The sequence below is a fragment of the Argentina anserina genome, chromosome 5, assembly GCF_933775445.1.
Source record: "Argentina anserina chromosome 5, drPotAnse1.1, whole genome shotgun sequence".
NCBI lineage: Eukaryota > Viridiplantae > Streptophyta > Magnoliopsida > Rosales > Rosaceae > Argentina > Argentina anserina.
In genome coordinates, this window is record NC_065876.1 from 24,278,869 (window position 1) to 24,296,775 (window position 17,907).

General features: G+C 38.0%; 2 protein-coding genes across 5 annotated transcripts; one reads left to right on the forward strand and one right to left on the reverse strand.

The window, feature by feature from the left end:
- The first annotated feature begins 1,626 nt into the window (after positions 1–1,626).
- LOC126795139 (uncharacterized) lies at positions 1,627–3,478 on the forward strand. Of its 4 annotated transcripts, none has more exons than XM_050521961.1 (2): positions 1,627–1,759; positions 2,680–3,478. In XM_050521961.1, the coding sequence occupies exon 2, from the start codon at positions 2,730–2,732 to the stop codon at positions 3,417–3,419; it is 690 nt and encodes a 229-aa protein (XP_050377918.1). In that variant the 5' UTR covers positions 1,627–1,759; positions 2,680–2,729; the 3' UTR covers positions 3,420–3,478. The 4 variants fall into 4 exon arrangements, with proteins under 4 accessions (XP_050377918.1, XP_050377921.1, XP_050377917.1 ...); XM_050521964.1 differs by having other exon boundaries at positions 1,658–1,759; positions 2,722–3,478; XM_050521960.1 differs by lacking the exon at positions 1,627–1,759 and adding an exon at positions 1,768–1,968.
- An 8,568-nt stretch (positions 3,479–12,046) lies between these two features.
- On the reverse strand, positions 12,047–14,162 carry LOC126794468 (uncharacterized). Its single transcript, XM_050521197.1, has 2 exons — positions 13,394–14,162; positions 12,047–13,136 (listed from the first exon to the last, which is right to left on the reverse strand). Exons 1-2 carry the CDS (start codon positions 14,026–14,028, stop codon positions 12,407–12,409), a joined length of 1,365 nt encoding a protein of 454 aa, XP_050377154.1. The 5' UTR covers positions 14,029–14,162; the 3' UTR covers positions 12,047–12,406.
- Positions 14,163–17,907: the final 3,745 nt, after the last annotated feature.

A 17,907-nucleotide genomic window follows, 5' to 3' on the forward strand; every position in this document is an offset into this window, starting at 1 on the left:
CAATACACCCTCCTTAGACTACCATAAATCAATAAGATTATGAACAAAATTTAGCAATAATCATCAAACAAAGCTTAGAGTTCATACCAGGAAAAAAACATAATAAAATCCCCCAATTTAGTATTTGAATGCCGACAACCCAAAAACCAATACACTAGTGTTTGATTCGTCTCACTCCATGCATGCCTCTGGCAGGGACTCTAGGAAAAAACTCGACAAAATTAGAGACAAACTAGAACAAAATCAGATTAAATAAGAAAACCCAATAAATAGTTCTCTCCAAATTGAAAATAATTTATTTATTATACTTACAATATGTTTTATCAGAGAAAGAAGAAGATGGTGGAGTCCAAAAAGTAGAATTGATGACGCTGAGAGACTAAGAGAGACTTTGAAATTGATGGAGATGGCGCACCAGTTGATAGAGAGACTGAGAGGCCGAGAGGAGCTGAGAAATTTAGAACACATGAAAATTTTGGTTTTTAATTGTCTATTGCCAAAAAAAACATGTTTATATCTAGTTTTTTGTTGTCCAAAATTCTTGGTTGTGCTTAAGCCTTACCAACCTTAGCCTTGGATTCACCTTGCCTGTACGTAAAACACTACCAAAATACCAATTCAACATGTTATTTCAACAAAACGATTCTCAAAAGAAAACCCTATGCTCTCTCTTAACCCTATTCGGTAGCCTCCCTTTGCCTTCCTACTATTTTGGTGGTTTCTCGTAGCCTCCCTACTATTAAAGTGGTTGCCCACAACCTCTTCTCTTTCATGGCAACCTTCTTTGGCCGTCCTTCCCTTCTTCCCATGGTGGCAGTGGGGTGCCAATAGCAAAGGTGCATCTGAATCAATATTTCATTAGTGGTGGTTTAGGCTTCGTGTGCCTATGGGGATGCTCCAAACTGGAGGTGTTAAGATTTCCACCAAAATCTGGCCAAGCCGACTCTCAGGATGGGTGGCAGTATGGCTAATCCATGCTAGGGTTTCTCATAGTTGGGTTTAGGCCTGGGCTTTCCGGGCTGGGTCTAAACTCGTAATTTAGTTTTTTTTCTAGTATATAGCTATATTTTTATAAGTAGTGGAATATGTTTCTTTTTATTTTATTTTAGTTTCAATTCAGGGATAATTCTTAAAGAAAAGACATATGTTATGTACTAAGTTTGAGTTCCAGCTCAAAACCTCTTGTCTGCTGCTCAATAACAACGGAGAAGTATGTAATGACTATTCAGGTATTCGTTTTAATATAAAATCCTAGTGAATTTCATAAAAAAACACATTATTTCAACAATTTACTAGATATAACTTAAACTTTTGTCTTCAATAATAAAAAATTATAAGAAAGGGAAGGGGTAGTAGTGTCTGCCACACATGTAACCTGATTTGAATGCCTCGTCGTCACAGTCACAACTCACTGGATCACCATATTGAAGTTTAAACCTCTCCTTGTGACTTTTACTTCAGCTTCATTCAAGGACAGACAGGGAGACAGTGAGCATTATTACACCCCTCAACGACTCCTCTGTCCTCTTCTTCACCTTCTTCTTCTTCTTCTTTTTTTAAATTAATTTATTTATCCTTCTCTTCTTTTTAACCACATATTTGAAGACCAAAAAGAAAAGGGTGGTGATTTGAAGTAGAATGTTTCTTGCCAAGTTACAAGTCAGATGAATCCAATTTCAAAGCTCTACTAAAGCAGCCAATATATCTCATTGTATCTCAGATTCTGCTACCTAGCATAGCTTTCCACACTGAGTCACTGGTACGGTACCTTTCTTAGTTTCTCTTCTTCATTTTATAATTGGTCTTACTCATCTGAGAACTAGTAATTGTTTCTGCTTTAAGATATGTTTGATATGATAGTGCTCATGCTGATTCTGTGTGTTTGTAACTTTGTATATGTACCCCATATTCCAAAGTTTGGATATTTTGTGTATTCTGGACGCTGGAATGAGATTCTGGGATTTTAAGGTAGTATTACGTGTAATCTTAATATGGGTTTTGTGATTTTCGATTCTGTGAATAAGATTCATTTTGTGTTTAAACTGTGATTGTTTTCTTCATATTTGGCAAATTTCAAATTCTAAGGATGAAGTTGCTTCTATCTGAATACTCTGTTTAAGCATCTGAGGTTCTAGATGGGTTTAGATTTTCTTCTTTAGTCAGTGTCGGCAACAATGTCCTTTTCTGCTATCTGCAAGATTGGTATCTTGTCTTATTCATTTCACTGTTTGGAATTTTTTAACACAGAAGCTCTCAGGTCAAGTGTAAAATTAGTAATTTCAATCATCTGTTACTTTTGCTGGATGACACTGTCATCATCGTGGTGAAGAGGGATGCTTATCAAAGTATAGTCTCCTGGAAATTATGATGTTTGTTTTGGCTTGCCTGTCGTTGTTTTCGTCTTCTACAAATTAAGACGTCTGGGTGCTATTCTTCAATTTAATAGCTGTATGCTTTGTAAAGACTACAAAAGCAACAAAAGAATTTTGCAGTTCACAGATTTCTCACAAACCGGAGACCAATATATACGAGGAACCTTGTCTAAGAGTCATTTGACACAGTCGATTAGTGCATAAGTTTGTACAGAATATTGTCTACTTTTACATTTGCAATGCTGAGCTTCTGCAGTAGGAAATTTAGATGTGATATATTACATGGTTCTTACTTTGCTTTGCACAGAGTCTCATCTTTTGCTCCTACAAATTGGTGATACTTTTTCAGTATCAACTATGTTGAAGTCACCTAGTAGAAACCAGAGGGTAAAAGGCTTCAAGGTGAAGCATGCTGTTCAGATATTGTTGTTGGTTACTATATGCATCTGGCTGGTTTACCAACTGAATCACTCCCATGGTAAAAAAATACTTGAAGTGAGCTCTGCAGACAAGATATCAGGACAAGTGCAAAATGAGCATGGATTACTAGAACTTGGGCGAAAGGGACTCCATCCTCGTGTGGAAGAAACTCCGGTGGGTGTTGAAAGCCATACGGAAAAGGAAGAATCTGAAGAAGAGCTGGATGAGACTAAAGCTGATGAAACTGAGGAGGAAGGAAGAGGAGGTGAAGATGAAGTTGACGGGCATGTTCAAGAGAAATCTGTGGAGGAATCTGAGGGGGTAGAGGATTTGATTGATGAAGATGATACGGAGAGAGAAGAAGTGGAAGAAACTGCAGAGAGTGATGAGAAAGGAAATGATTTAGAGGATCAAGTACAAATTAAAGATACAAGGTATAGCCAAGAGGCAAGAGAGGAGCAATACAAGGGTGATGATGCATCCAGTGCTGTGAAGCAGAACATCCTTACTATAAGCAACCAAATCGAAGTTGGAAGCTTGAGACGAGTGAAGGAAGAGGAGGTAGACAGTGCAGAACTTATTGACTTACGGGAAGATTCTAAAGCCAGTGGTGAAAAAAAGAGGTAAGCAGTTTGGTTCAGTTCAGTCAAGATAGATGGCCAAACATATGCTGCTTCATCAAATAATACAAGCAATGTTCTAAATATCGTTTTTTGGTATCGTATCGGTCGAGAGGTAAAACGATATATCGGGGGATATATCGGTTTTATCGGAGATATATCGGTTTTATCGGATTTGCTTATTTTCAATAAAATTTATACTTTAATATGTATCAAATAAACTAAAAAAACGGTACTAAGTAAACTAAAGAAAATAAATACTTGATTTAATGACAATTAAAGTACACGAACGACATCTAATAATAAAAATAGGCATTTAAGAATGATTATTTAGACTTGAAATTCATCATATATATTTAAAATATATAAAGTAAAAATACATATGAAAAAATGAAAAAAAAATAAGTTTTTTAAAAAAAAAGAGGAAATAAATATTAAAAAATTAAACAAAAATTGAGAAAATAATAAAAAAATCAAAGTTTGACCGATATATCAGAGTTTGACCGATATTTGACCAATATATCGGGGTTTGACCGATATTTGACCGTTGACCGATATAGTCAACCGATATGGCGATATCGTATCGTTTTCTAAATATCGCAGATGCTACTCAAGTTATATAATGATTAACTTCTAGCTAAAGGCACTCATACTTGAGAATATATAGAGGCAGCTATATATATGAATTCCCTAGGCCAGTTACCTAGGTTCCACCACTGATTATTTAGATGCAGCCAACGTAGAAATATAGTATTTCAGTATCTACTGAATATTTTGTAGCAGAAGCACTTGCAAAGCACTGTTAATAGTAACAAGAATGCAGTTGCTGATCAGAAATCTAATGTGGTACGGTGGAGATTGAACAAGGAAGAGAGGAAACTGTTCAGACACTCTTTATTCTACAAGGAGCTAGATATAATCAAACAATCTTGTGAGAGTTTCCTCAAGAATGGCAGGACCCTTAAAAAAACAAGGTTGGACATGCAGCTGAGTGATTATACTGAAGAACAGCTGAGTTCTACTCGGATATTCCCTGTGATAAAGATTAAATGAGGGTAAGGTAGATAAGCTTCCGGCCTTTACATGTTTTTCCACCAAGCTTAGATGATATTTTATCTTTATTGGTCTGAAGCTCTTTTGATATAAAGGAAAATAAGCAAATTAAATGTTCCAAATGTACTTCAATTGGAATCTATTAATAATTTGTGAAGTACAATCTATTAATAAATGATGCTCATTCATATGGGAACTATGTATCTCAGCTTGTTAAGCAACTTCTCAAAATTTCCTTTGACAACCTTGTTCAAACTCAGCTTAAGAAGTGAAATTTCTCTTCCTTTGGCTCACTTCATTTACTCTAAATTTCCCTTTTCCCTTTCACAACTTTTCTCAAGGCTATAAATTGTTAGAGGTTTTCTTATGGATAAGACAGATAACAAGGCAACACTCTACCATTGTCATTTGGGATTCTGTTTGCAAAACAACTTCATCAAGCTCTTTTGACCAAAATAGGGTGGAAGCTTGATCAAAGGGAAAATGGTCTTTGGTTTCAAGTTCAAAATGGAGAGTACTTGAAAATTATTACATGATAGGTATAGCATTTGGAAAAGAGGTAAAGTATTCTCTTTGGTTGAACCATTGAAGATTACTTCCTAGTGACAATGGGATTTTATTTGAAATCTCCACCTTAGGTATGATTAACTTCTAACAAATCTGCAGCCTGTGTAATGCATCTAATGAATGATGGTAGATGACCAAATGTACTATGCCCGGTTGTGTGCCTCTAAGGTTTTCTCATTTTTTCACAGTAATATTTTGCCCATAACTTTTCTTATCTTTATAGGCGGCTAACTGCCTTCTGGATTGTTTTTCCAAAATTTTGTTAAAGAATGTCCTATGCAAAAGTAACTATATAATAGTGACCCGCCCCGCACAAAATGAAATATCCACCCATTTATTGGGTAAAATTACATGTTAAATTAAACTCAATATTTGTTTTTTTAAGGGTTTGGAACCCAGCCTAGCTGGGAGACTCAGCCCCACGCCTAGTTCCGTTTATTAAAAATAAAAATAAAAATGCATAGTAAGGGGGGCTAGACCAAAACCTTACTAAGAGAAAAAGAAAACCAAATCTTAAATAAATAAGATACAGAAAGTAGATCAATCTACTAAGAAAACCGATAATTCAGAAATCACAAGTAATTAACTTATAAAAACTGAACGAGCGCATTAGGAAGACTATTATACCAAGTAAATGTGTTATTGGTGAGGCCCAATTTGGACATTCTATCAACTACTAAATTTCATTCCTTAAAAGATATGACTGTATCTAAAAGACATGAGGCTGAGTTTAGACAAACAATCATGCCAACAGACTCTCAAATTCCATGGAGAGAGAAAAGTCAAAGCATTATGTCTACATAATTTTTCTCATCCATGTTAATTTTTTTAGTGATTTTTCAACTTTGATGAACTGCACTTAACTGACTTAAGAGTCTAGGTTTTCCTATGTCGATGGACTTCTAATTTATATCTAGCTCATTTTGAACATTTTATATCCACTTAGAATCCTAGATAGTTGAGAAACCCTGCCAAGTGGTAGAAACTTTTAATAATAACATTTCTATTACCTCCATAGTCTAAAACACAATCATGCCCCCCTCCAACATTGTAACCCAATTTAAGGAGCGGGTTATTCAAGCAAAAGAAATTGGAAATCTTCCTGAAAAGTCGAGGAGATAAACAAAAAGTTAGAACCTAAGACTAAGTGTAGTTTTTACTTCAAAGGAGAAAGTTAGCCCGTATTCTCAGTTTCTATCTTTCATCATCAATAAAAATTACACTGCCCCTGATAAACAGCACCATATCTCCAGGTCCGTGAGAAAAGTTCTCCACAATCGATTCTCAAAGTTGATCTTGTTGGACATTGCTTTCTTGATCTCATAGGAACTAGTGCAGTTTGTTTAAAGAAGTGTTGAATCCACTGAACATATAGCTACCATAGTTAAGAAGTATGTTCTAAATATGGATATTGGTCCATAAGATCTACACTTATTTAGTTTCACATTCATGAATCATGAAGATTGAAGTATGATTGAGAGGATGTATAAGGATCGTCATGGTCCCTATAAAAGCACAAGATATTGTTGAATGCACAAGGATGTCGCGGCAGCGTTCACGAACTTGTGAAACAAGTTATAGAGAGGCCAAGTTGTTTACATTATGTCGTCATAATTTAACACACCTAGCCCTTCATATAGAAATGACTAAATACAAGATCGAGAAATGACCAAATCAAAATAATTGTACCAAACTTAGAGATCTTAGACTAGGCAATTTTGGTAAAATATGTGGTTGTTACCCATAAATCTCCTTAAGTTACTTGTAGATTATGACCGTTTTGGCACTTGTATGTTACAATGTCTAGGAGATCATTTAGCTGACTCCTTGCTCCCAATTCATGCTTGTTAACATGTTAGTAAAACCCGCGTTTTCAGTTGGTTTTACAAACTACTGGCTTGATTCCTTGGAAGATCAACGCTCTAATTCAAGACATTAGAAGTTTAGAACCATTGCTGCGGGCTTTAACAACACTGCTTTCAAGAACACATTCCTTGAATCCAATAATATTGTTGCGGATAGCTTAGTAAATATTGGCCATTCTTAGATCCATCATGGTGTTTGGTAGTCTCAGTTCCCTCGTCGTGTTAGAAAAACATTGTCGTGTGGCATCTTTGGCGGTGGATGCACTAGAGGAGTTTTTGTTTTGTATTCTTCTTTTTAGTATTAAAAAAAATATATCAACTACTAGATTTGAATTGATGACTTGCGTATGAAGCGATAATTTAACCTTACATGTAGGGGTTTGTGAGAGCACGATCAAAGTCTCACGTGAAAATAATAGGATGTATGGACACAAACTTAAAGATGTATTGATGATAAGGTGATTGATTCTCCTTATTTTTGTTCGTTCAATTAGATTTCTTATCGAAAAATTATACACTAAAAGTGATTTTATAATTTCCTAGTGCTCCACCACTTGTCATTGCAGCTACTCACAAGACTTTCTCTTTCTTTATAAGGTAAAAATTGAGTTGCAATTTTGTATAGAGAACATAGTATATATAATTTGGCTAGCTGATAGTGTGACAGTGGTAAGTAGGTGAGAGATAGTGTGCCAACTATGCGAACCTGAAAGCCTAAATTTGCTTTGGATCAAAAATACCCAACACACTCATCTCATCAAACTTCTAACCAAACAGAGCCATCAAGGATGAGCAAGAAAACGCAAACAAATCAGTTGAGAAGTTGTTGAAGCCGTTGGTCAATATTTCTTCCTTGGCGCAACGGTAAAGGACCTATTAGGGTTAGGTCATGGTGGGGGAGAGTGAGTCCCAGTCTGGGTTCTGGTATGGGTTAGCATCCACTGAAAGAAAGAGAACGACAGAATAAGAATGACGACCATAAAACTCATGTGACTCCTCTCTCTCTGTGAGACTCAGACTGAAGAGAACGAGTGTGTGAGTGACACTGATAACCAACCCAGAGAAGAAACAGAGATAAAGAGAGAGCCATGCAGTTCAATTTTGTTAACGTTTAGTGGCTTTCTCTGTTAACCTTGAAACAGAAAAAGGCCATTGACAGCTCTGGGGGCATGTCCCAGTGACCCAGTTGTGACTTGTGCGGTGTGACTATAATCAGGGAGGACCGGGGACCATACACCATACTAAGCTCAATCCCAATGACCCCCACTCCTTTAAAATAAGTTCATCAACACATTACACATGTTTCGAAATTAAAGTACGAGTTTTATAAAATTGAAGTGTTTATAGTGCTTGTAGTTTCTTGTTTATTTGAACTGTTAAGCACCAATCTAATTTAATTAATGGTATTGAAAATTGGAGAGTCAATACTTTACCGATTAAAGATTTTAATACTCACGGATCAAAATGAAAAATTTCGAAAAAATATTACTAACTGATATTATGTGACGATTGGGTCTGGAATACTTAATGAGAAATCTTGAAAATGATTATTAACGGAGAGTTATGTGATAAATTTGTTGTGGAACTCTTGGCAGCTCTATAGGTATGTGGCGATAGTGCCAATATAGTTGAAACCCTGAACTGCTCCACACTCAATGTGAAGCAATGTCACTAGATCAAAGAAGTATTGACATCAAAATATACCAAGTCTAGAAATCGACATAACATTAGAGCTATAGTTACATTCCAATCTCTTTTATTGAATCTAACATCATGAAATCTAAGGTAACCAATCAAATTAACAAAAACATGAGACTTGAGAAATCTCATTCGTTTAAAGGGATCATAACCCAAATGCACGTTAAGAGAAGACATTTTTAAACTAGTATTTCTCCGGTTCTACTTTTTAGAGGACAAATTACTTGTATCTACAGTACCAACACGTCGGTTGTAGATTTATATTTCAAAGAAAATTATAAAATTTTCTGGATATGGAAATACCAAGAGAATTGAAGTCATTGGTCCCAGAAGCAAATTGCGTAACAGAAATTCATCTGAACCACAAGTGGCACGCACCTCGCCTCCAACCTATTCTATTCAATTTGGGGGATCCAAAATATACGTTATACATTTATTCTGCGATTCTGTCCCTCCCTAACACACGCACACCTGCTTTGCCTTCCTTCACATTTTAAATCTTCCAAGTAAGCCACGAGTGAAGGGTACCCCCTCGGCCCCTCCCTTAAGTTAACAATGGTCGCTGCCAGTTGCCAACTTGACATCTCCCAAAGTCGCACCAAACCCAACTAGATCTTATCTTATTATTTATCGTTAACCAAACTAATCAAGAGATTTTTTATAGAATTAATTTCAGTTTATTCTCATAAATTTTACATTTATAATCAATTTATTCCTTAAATTTTTATGTTAATCAGTTCATCTCTTATATTTTCAAATAACATTAAATAAAGACAAAATTCAGATTTTCTTTATTAAAATCTAATAAAAACTATTACAAAATGTTTCAAATCATATATGTAAGACCAAAACAAAGTTCCTAATAATTTTACAACAATATTGAAGTTTAAAAATTAGGTTTCATAACATAATTATCGATACAATCCATATAAAACTCTAAATTTTGTCATTTGATGTCATTTGAAAATATAAGAGGTGAACTTATTAAAATAAAAGTTTTAAGGGGTAATTTGATTTTGGATATAAAAGTTAGGAAGTAAACTGAAATTAATTATTTTTTTATATTACAAGTGATCTCTCTAAAAAATAGTTCACTAGAAAAATCGTCATGAAAATGGATACATACAGTGTCATCTAGTTATTTATTTCAATTTATATTCAATAACGGAGTCATTTTTTATTTTCATTTGGTCAAGTGAAATTGATCAACTAAATGAATTACGATGATTTTATGGATTATGAATTGGTAATCGTTCAACAATATAATGACTTTTATATGATCAAAAAAATAACTGAACTCCACAATGGAAATCCATAATATAGACTAGTGTAGCCATACATAACTCCTTAACTCGACTTTGAACAAAGTAGGGTTGGCTTAGATTTCACGACATTCAAACAGCGGGCAACATATTGCTTTCTTATATAACAAAGTAACAACTATAAGGAAAAAAAACGACTTAACTTCGTTAATAATATGACATTCATAACTCAAATAATCTATACTATCTTCGTAGTTAATAGCTGAAAGAGCATCACCATCCAGTCCTTCCACTACGAGGTAAGAGAAACCCACATGACCTGCAAACCGGAGGGGCGGAGACCATGAGGACTGTGAAAGCTTCAAGTGACCTCGAGGAAGGTCGCCCACTTAATCTAAGTAAAACAGTTTATAAGTATTTCATCCTTAAATATAAATCTAACAACAGAAATGCACAACTAATTTTAAATTAAGAATTGACCAACTAAAACGTGACTCTATTAATAATTGGATGAACAGAGTCAAAAGTACCAACTAATTAAAGATAAGCTTCACTCAAAAGCACATTACAGCTATCATCTAACATATGTTTTGATGTATTAATTCTTCTTGAATTGGATTTGGGCACATAAACCGATAAACGTGCACGCCCTACCCTTCCCCATACCCACATCAATCTCTCACAACCCTACCTAGGAGGCTAGGACCCTTTTTTCCTTTTTGTATGTTTAGGCCAACCTCTTTCTAGTACACTCACCTTTTTATTTTCTATTCTATCATTTTGAAAGCCAATTCTATAAATAATAAGGTCACGACTTTTAAAGTTTTAAACACACGTCAAGTTCACTCCGAGGGCGAATAAATAAGTTCAACTTGATCAAAAAGTAAAGAGTTTTTTTCACCAACAGTCCCTCAACTCTGGTGTACCTACCAATGTGATACCTCAACTCTTAATCGTACCAATGTGATACCCAGACTCTAGTATTGCTATCATTGAAGTACTTCCGTTAGTTTTTTTTTAACTTTTCCGTTATCTTGGTGACGTGGCAGTTACGTGAGGCCCACAAAGAGGGTTAAAAGACAAAATTAACCTCATCTGAGAGGAGCAATGTTTTTCCCGCCCTTTACCTTGAGAAAGACACCCAACAATTCCAATTTTGGCGCCAATTTTCCCTCCCTACTCCTTAATTTGTGTCTCTTATCTAAACTAAAGAACTACCGCCAACCAGTCGACCACAATCTGATAAAACCTAGATCAATCTCATTTTCTATTTTTACCCTAGCACTTGTTAAACTAACAGAATAAATATAGAAATGTATATGGAACATCTCATTTCCACAATCTCATAAGAATAAAAACACATAACTTAACGAAATTCAAATACATGTTTAAGTACCATTTGTTGCCACCTTTTATGTTGATCTGCCATGATTTTTACTTGTAAGAACTAATGGTACATGTAGTTGAATTTCGTTAAGCCAGAGGGAATAATACCAGCAGATAAAGCATTGTACTAATGGTACTTAAAAGTTCTTACAAGCAAAAATCATGGCAGATCAACATAAAATGTGGCAACTAATGGTACTTAAACATGTATTTGAATTTCGTTAAGTTATGTGTTTTTATATTCTTATGAGATTGTGGAAATGAAATGTTCCATATAAATTTTTATATTTATTCTGTTAGTTTAACAAGTGCTAGGGTAAAAATAGAAAATGAGATTGATCTAGGTTTTATCAGATTGTGGTCGACTGGTTGGCGGTAGTTCTTTAGTTTAGATAAGAGACACAAATTAAGGAGTAGGGAGAGAAAATTGGCGCCAAAATTGGAATTGTTGGGTGTCTTTCTCAAGGTAAAGGGCGGGAAAACCATTGCTCCTCTCAGATGAGGTTAATTTTGTCTTTTAACCCTCTTTGTGGGCCTCACGTAACTGCCACGTCACCAAGATAACGGAAAAGTTAAAAAAAACTAACGGAAGTACTTCAATGATAGCAATACTAGAGTCTGGGTATCACATTGGTACGATTAAGAGTTGAGGTATCACATTGGTAGGTACACCAGAGTTGAGGGACTGTTGGTGAAAAAAACTCAAAAGTAAATGAAATTGATCTTTGACTTTGACCTCTAATACCAAAAGCAGTGTTTTTGTAATGACCATGGGGTAGTAAAAAATGTACATGTATCCAATTAGCTATTCCATATTTCCTTTGATAACAGAAATAGCATAACAGAATTTTTCAATGTCAGCAAACTACATTACCCCAACAAGGAAAACTTACAATTAACTAAGCAAACCCTTCACTTCAAAAACTAAAATAGGTAACAAAAGGAGATTAAACACAAGCCACACAAGCAAAAACAAAGCGTGCCCTGCCTAATTTTCACTTACTGTACACACTACTGAGTACTTACTCCGTTAGTCGGTAAAAGTAAAAACAAAACTCTCACGGCAAAATTTGGAATCCAATATCCAAATCCACCAAACCCCACTCACATGCTGATTGAATAGAATCAGAGACGAGACAAAACGGCGCCGGATAGTGGCCGAATCATCCTTGCAAATCCGACGGCAGGCAGAGCTCTTTCCTCAGCCGCTGCGAGAAGAGCCGGCAAGCGTCCATGCAGAGATCCACGGCGGCAGCTAACGCCACGTAGGCCGCGGCGTCTTCCGTGCAGCTCACGTGCTGCACGCTCACCTCCACCGTAGGCTTGCTGCACCTCCCCTCCCCCTCCACACGCGCCGACATCACAAACCCCCTGTACAAGCAATATGGCCACAACCCATACCCGAAGTCCCCGCTGCTCTTCGGGCTGACCGCAGGCGAGTTCGGCACCACCGGAGCCCCGCCGCGCTGACCCGACCCGGAATTCGACCCGAGGTCCAGAACAAACTTCCCGCCCTTGTTTAAACTCAGAGTCGACTCCGCCAGAACAATGCCGCCGGCGCTCATACCACCGTTGGAGTCGGGTATGAGCTCAAACCGGTATCCCAGCCCATCGGCCCCGCCGCGCTCTCTCCAGGCCTCGAGGCGCCCCCAGGGCTGCCAGGTGCCGTCTCCGGGTCGGAGAATGAGCCAGGAACCCGGGTTGGAGCGGCTGACCCGGTCGGAACCCGGTGAGGCCACAAAGGGCGTGACCATTGATGCCGCCGCCACCGGCGACCCGGATAAGTCGTGGACCGTTACGGACCAGCCTTTACGCTCCTTCCCGGGTCGCTCTCTCTCACTCCCGAACGAGCTCAGCCAGCTTCTGGAGCCACCCTGGTCGGACTGTAGTGACCTGAAAACAGAAGGACAAACTTGGAATTAGAAAAAAAATTGAAGATTGAAAGTACAAAAAAAGTAGCTAACAGCCATGAAAATGAACCACTTGTTTAAGTACAAATGGATTTGGAATCGACAAGCTTCAATGGAAAAATAATGGGATCAGAGTCCGGTGGACGATCCAAGCACATTTTAAAGTGAAAGAACTGTAATCCTTTACTCTAAAACAGAAGGAATAAAATCTAGAGGGAAAAGATGAGCAAATCTAGCTACCTGGATCTCTGGGTTCGATCACCGCCGGTGGTTCGGAAGCTGAATTTGCAGGTGAAGACAGGCTGCCGAATGTTACCTTGAATCTGAAACACTTGAGGACTACACTCGGGCTCGCCGTCGAACTGAAACACGAATCTCGGGTCGGGTTCGGCCCTGACATTCAAATGAAACTGCGTAATCTGAGCACCGGAGCTTTTCTTACCGACGGAGACCCACCCGTTTTGGAACACACTGGGCTTGGACTCGGTTCCCGCCAGATGCAAAGGGACGGAAACCCGGCCCAGAAGCCTCCCGGAGCTAACCCCACAGGTGGTGCCCCTTCGGCCGGTGTAGATGGCGATTTTGAGGCAGAGTTTCCCGGAGAAGATGGACTTGGACGCGACCCGGTCCAGATCGGACTTGCTGAGGTGGAAAGTAGCGGCCAACACTCCGTGGCCGGTGTTGGCGTCCAGGGTCTGTGTGTCCGGTGGGAGGCAGGGAACGACGGCGGTCTGGAGGGGGAGGTTGTTGAGCTTGATCTTGCAGAAGCATGGGGAGGAGGAAGGGTGGACGACGGTGCGGGCGGGTTTCGAAGCGAGGGGGATTTTGAGAGCCAAATTGGCCACTGTGACTCGCACGAATGGGCATGGATCCATTGCTGGTGCAGAATCGGAGGCTCGGAGATCACAAGAGGAGAGTGTGAGCAGACATTGTGTTGTGATTTGGAGGGATGGCTTGACTGGGTTTTCGTCTTGTCCAGGTTTTTTTGAGTTTGCCGAAACTTAAAAAGTGAGGAAAGAGATGGGGGATAAAAACGCAGGGGGATTTTAATAGTATTTAATTCCTCCTTTTTTTGGGGGTTTGGGAGACAGCTGGCTACTGGCTGGCGCGAATGGCAGTCGGATTGAGGTCGATGGGATTTTGAGGTTTGTGGAGTAGGGGAGTTGTTAAATGACGACTTTGCCCATTCGCTTTCTATTGCAATTGTATTCTTGAATTAGGGAAATTTCATTGAAAAAATAATGTAGAATTCAATGACAGAAATACAACAGCAAAAGATGCTGGGAACTCATGTATATTTGCACTTGATCATCGGAAAAAAAAATGTACCTTTTGAATTCGCCTAAACACTATATTAGAGATTCAGGGTTGCCTATAGAACCAATATAATATTCTAGGTAGACGGTAGTACAGAAACGCGGGAGAATGCGCATTTACAGCTTCCAAATATGAACCATTACCGAATCGCGACGGAAAATGCTCGAAAAAGCGTTTCTAAAAAAAAAAGTTTTGAAAGCGCAGTGGAAACGCGAGTTTCTGATAAAATAAAAGTTTGATTGTTTTTTATTTTTCTAAAAAATGAGGGATTAAACCTACTTTTGTCGACTTAAAATAAGTCATTTCAACATATTTTCGACCTTCTACCGAGTCGTTGACTCTCCCTCATTTTTGTTGATACCTAGATATCTTATTATATTGTGTTATTTTAAATATAAAACATTAAGTTATTTAAGTTATTTGAGATTTTAAGTTACTTAAAATAAAATTTTGTTATTATGTTTATTTTTTTATATAATTTACATATATTTATATATATAATTTTTATTTCGATATTTTCAAAACGTACAAATTTCCTAAAAAATTTTAAAAAAATACTTATGCATTTCTATATTGTTCAATTCCGCGTATCTGATTCCGTACGGCTTAGATAATATTCATCTAAATAATTTTGTCTACCGTTTAAAATTACCGTAATACAAATAATGGAATCTCCGCCGCTCTATGCAAATCTCACACGGACATAGAGTGGTTCTCTTTCCTTTTGCCAAAAAAAAAAAGTGGCTCTTTCACTCAGTTCCTCACTGGGGCTGCGAGTCTGTGTGCTTCACACACGTGGATTTTTTTGGCGCCCACAATAACAGCCTGATACGGGTGGGGCCCCAGTGATTATATTAGGCATAAACGGATATCCATTAGTTCATCCTGAATTTAATAATAACACCAATTTCTGTTAACTCACGGGGTGATGAAAATCCCTGTTTTGGCACATGGCCGGCCATCAGCTATGGATTTCATTGCCTGTGACTCTGTAAGTCTGTGACTAATCAAGGGTGAGTTTGATTTCGACGCAGCCAAGACTGATGTCATTGTTTGATTACAAATTGCCCTTACTGAGATTTTCCCATCTCAATTTCCTTCTGGATTGTTCACTCACTTCCCATCTATGCACTATAGCTTTACCAGAAACTATTACCTGGTAAATCACACAATTGTAGTAGGGTTTACTTTAATCTCCTATTGTGTTATAGTGAAATCCAAGCTTTCTTCTTTCAAGTTGTTATTTTAGCCCTCTCATTTGTCGAGGGTTTATGGTTTGATTAATATAACTCCACATCAAATACATTAGTTCAATTTGTAGGTAGATGAATCAGACTGTTTATGCATGACATCAGTGTCACTACATATGCACTTTAGTGCCTTAGTGCCTCACGTTCTAAAAAGATCAGGTGTCTGAAGTTTCGATCCTGATATAATATAATATCACTAAATTACCCTTTTGGTAAGCAACGAGTGAGACTATTGCGATTAAGTGTCTCAATAGTCAATATGCTCGGCACTTCCACCACCACCAATCTACCTCACATAATTGTCACCACCATAGAGGCTCAGCTCGGAGGGGAGTGTGGCCGCGGGAAGAGCCCGAGATTTTCCGATGACGGGAAGAAGAGGAGTGGAGCTCATTCAATTTCTTGCTTATCGTTGTTTTTTTTTGTAGGGAAATGCAATGAAGGATCATCACCTCATGTCCTCCTCCTTAATTGCTTTTCAACAAATAAAAGTAAGAACTATTTTCTTCATTGATTAATTTATTTAATCACCTTTCCCAATTTAAATCCTTCCTCATTTTTAAAATTTTGGAGTTGGATTGTTTATGGGAGTTGGATTGTTTCGTTTCAATTCTATCAAGAGAGGTTGTGGTGGTAATTTGTTATATGACGAGGTGACTTGGAAAATTGCCCATGAATTCAAAAGGTTGTTAAATCTAAGAGCATATGTACTCATAAAATGGGTTTGTAAATTGTGTGTCAAGAAGAAAATTTTACTTCAATCAAATCGATTTCAAAATTTGCTCAAACAAGTCAGATTTTTTCACACAACACATTCACAATTTACTTTAACAATTCAATTTTGTCTTGTTGTAAAATGATTAAAAAAATACCGGATATATTTACAACTAATAATAATTTTCCATGTGTCGTTATCGACTCAATATTATACAAGATTTCTAATAGATTTTCGACAAATAGAGAATTAACATGTGTCATTGCCACGTGTTATTGTCGGCAAAATAATTGGACCAGATTTTCGATGAGATTTTCGACCAATTGGCTATAAATTGTCTAATATCACTCATTCGATACTCACACCATTATGAAAAATTAGAGCAGATTTATGATCATTATATCTAAATACTTAGCAACATTCCCTTATTCATGCACTAATGAATCATTTCAGCTTCCACAAATTTTTTCAGGCGGGGACTAGGGCTGGGCGCGGGTTCAGCCCGGGCTATTTTTTTCAAGGCCCGGGCCCGGCCTGGTTGTAGTATGATGAGCCGGGTTTTGTTCTTAAAAAATCACGGCCCGGGTAAAACCCGGCCCGATTCAGTTAATTGCAGGGCCCGGGTAAAACCCGGACCGATATCATCCAGGTCGAGTCCGCCCGGTTTTTCAGGCCTAACTGTGTTCTTGGTTATGTTCCAGTGTCATTGTATCTATTCTATTAGTTTAGGATCACTTACGAAAGCTAATTACATAATGACACCTAATGTCCCGGGTTTCCAGAGTTTTTTTTGTTTAAGGATTTTAAAGCCCGGGACCGGCTCAGACATAACCAAGCCAGGCCCGTTTATCACATGACAACACACGAGCCCGGAAAAAAAGCTCGGCCCGCCCGGACGGGCTCGTCGGTCTGGTCTGGATTTTTTTTCTTCTTCGGGCTTTTTGCCTAGGCCTAGCGGAGACAACGTCAACAAGAAGAGGATGACCATATGGAGCAATCATTCATCAATCAGGTGGTCATGACGGAAGTACAACACGATGATGAACCAACACGACCAAACGGTTCACGTCGCTATAAAAAACCGAATAAGCCACGTCAGAGGCTATCTAGGGGCAATCTCATGGAAGATTATTTCATCGAACGCCCAATCTTCGACGCGCAAGACTTTCGCCAGAGGTACATGATGAGCAGAGACCGATTCAACATTATCATGATGGACCTCTACAATCACGACCAATCTTGGCACCAAAGAGAAGACGCCACTAGTTTGGTAGGGCTACTTTCCTAACAAAAGATAATTAGGGCTCTACGAATGTTGGCGTACGGGCCAGCCGCGGATCAATGTACTGAAATTACAAGGATGGGGGAATCGACTACTCTCCATTGTATGAAGGAGTTTTGCAGGCAAGTGGTTCACCTCTATGGTCCAAGATACCTCCGCAGTTTAACACCGGCAGACCTCACACAACTAC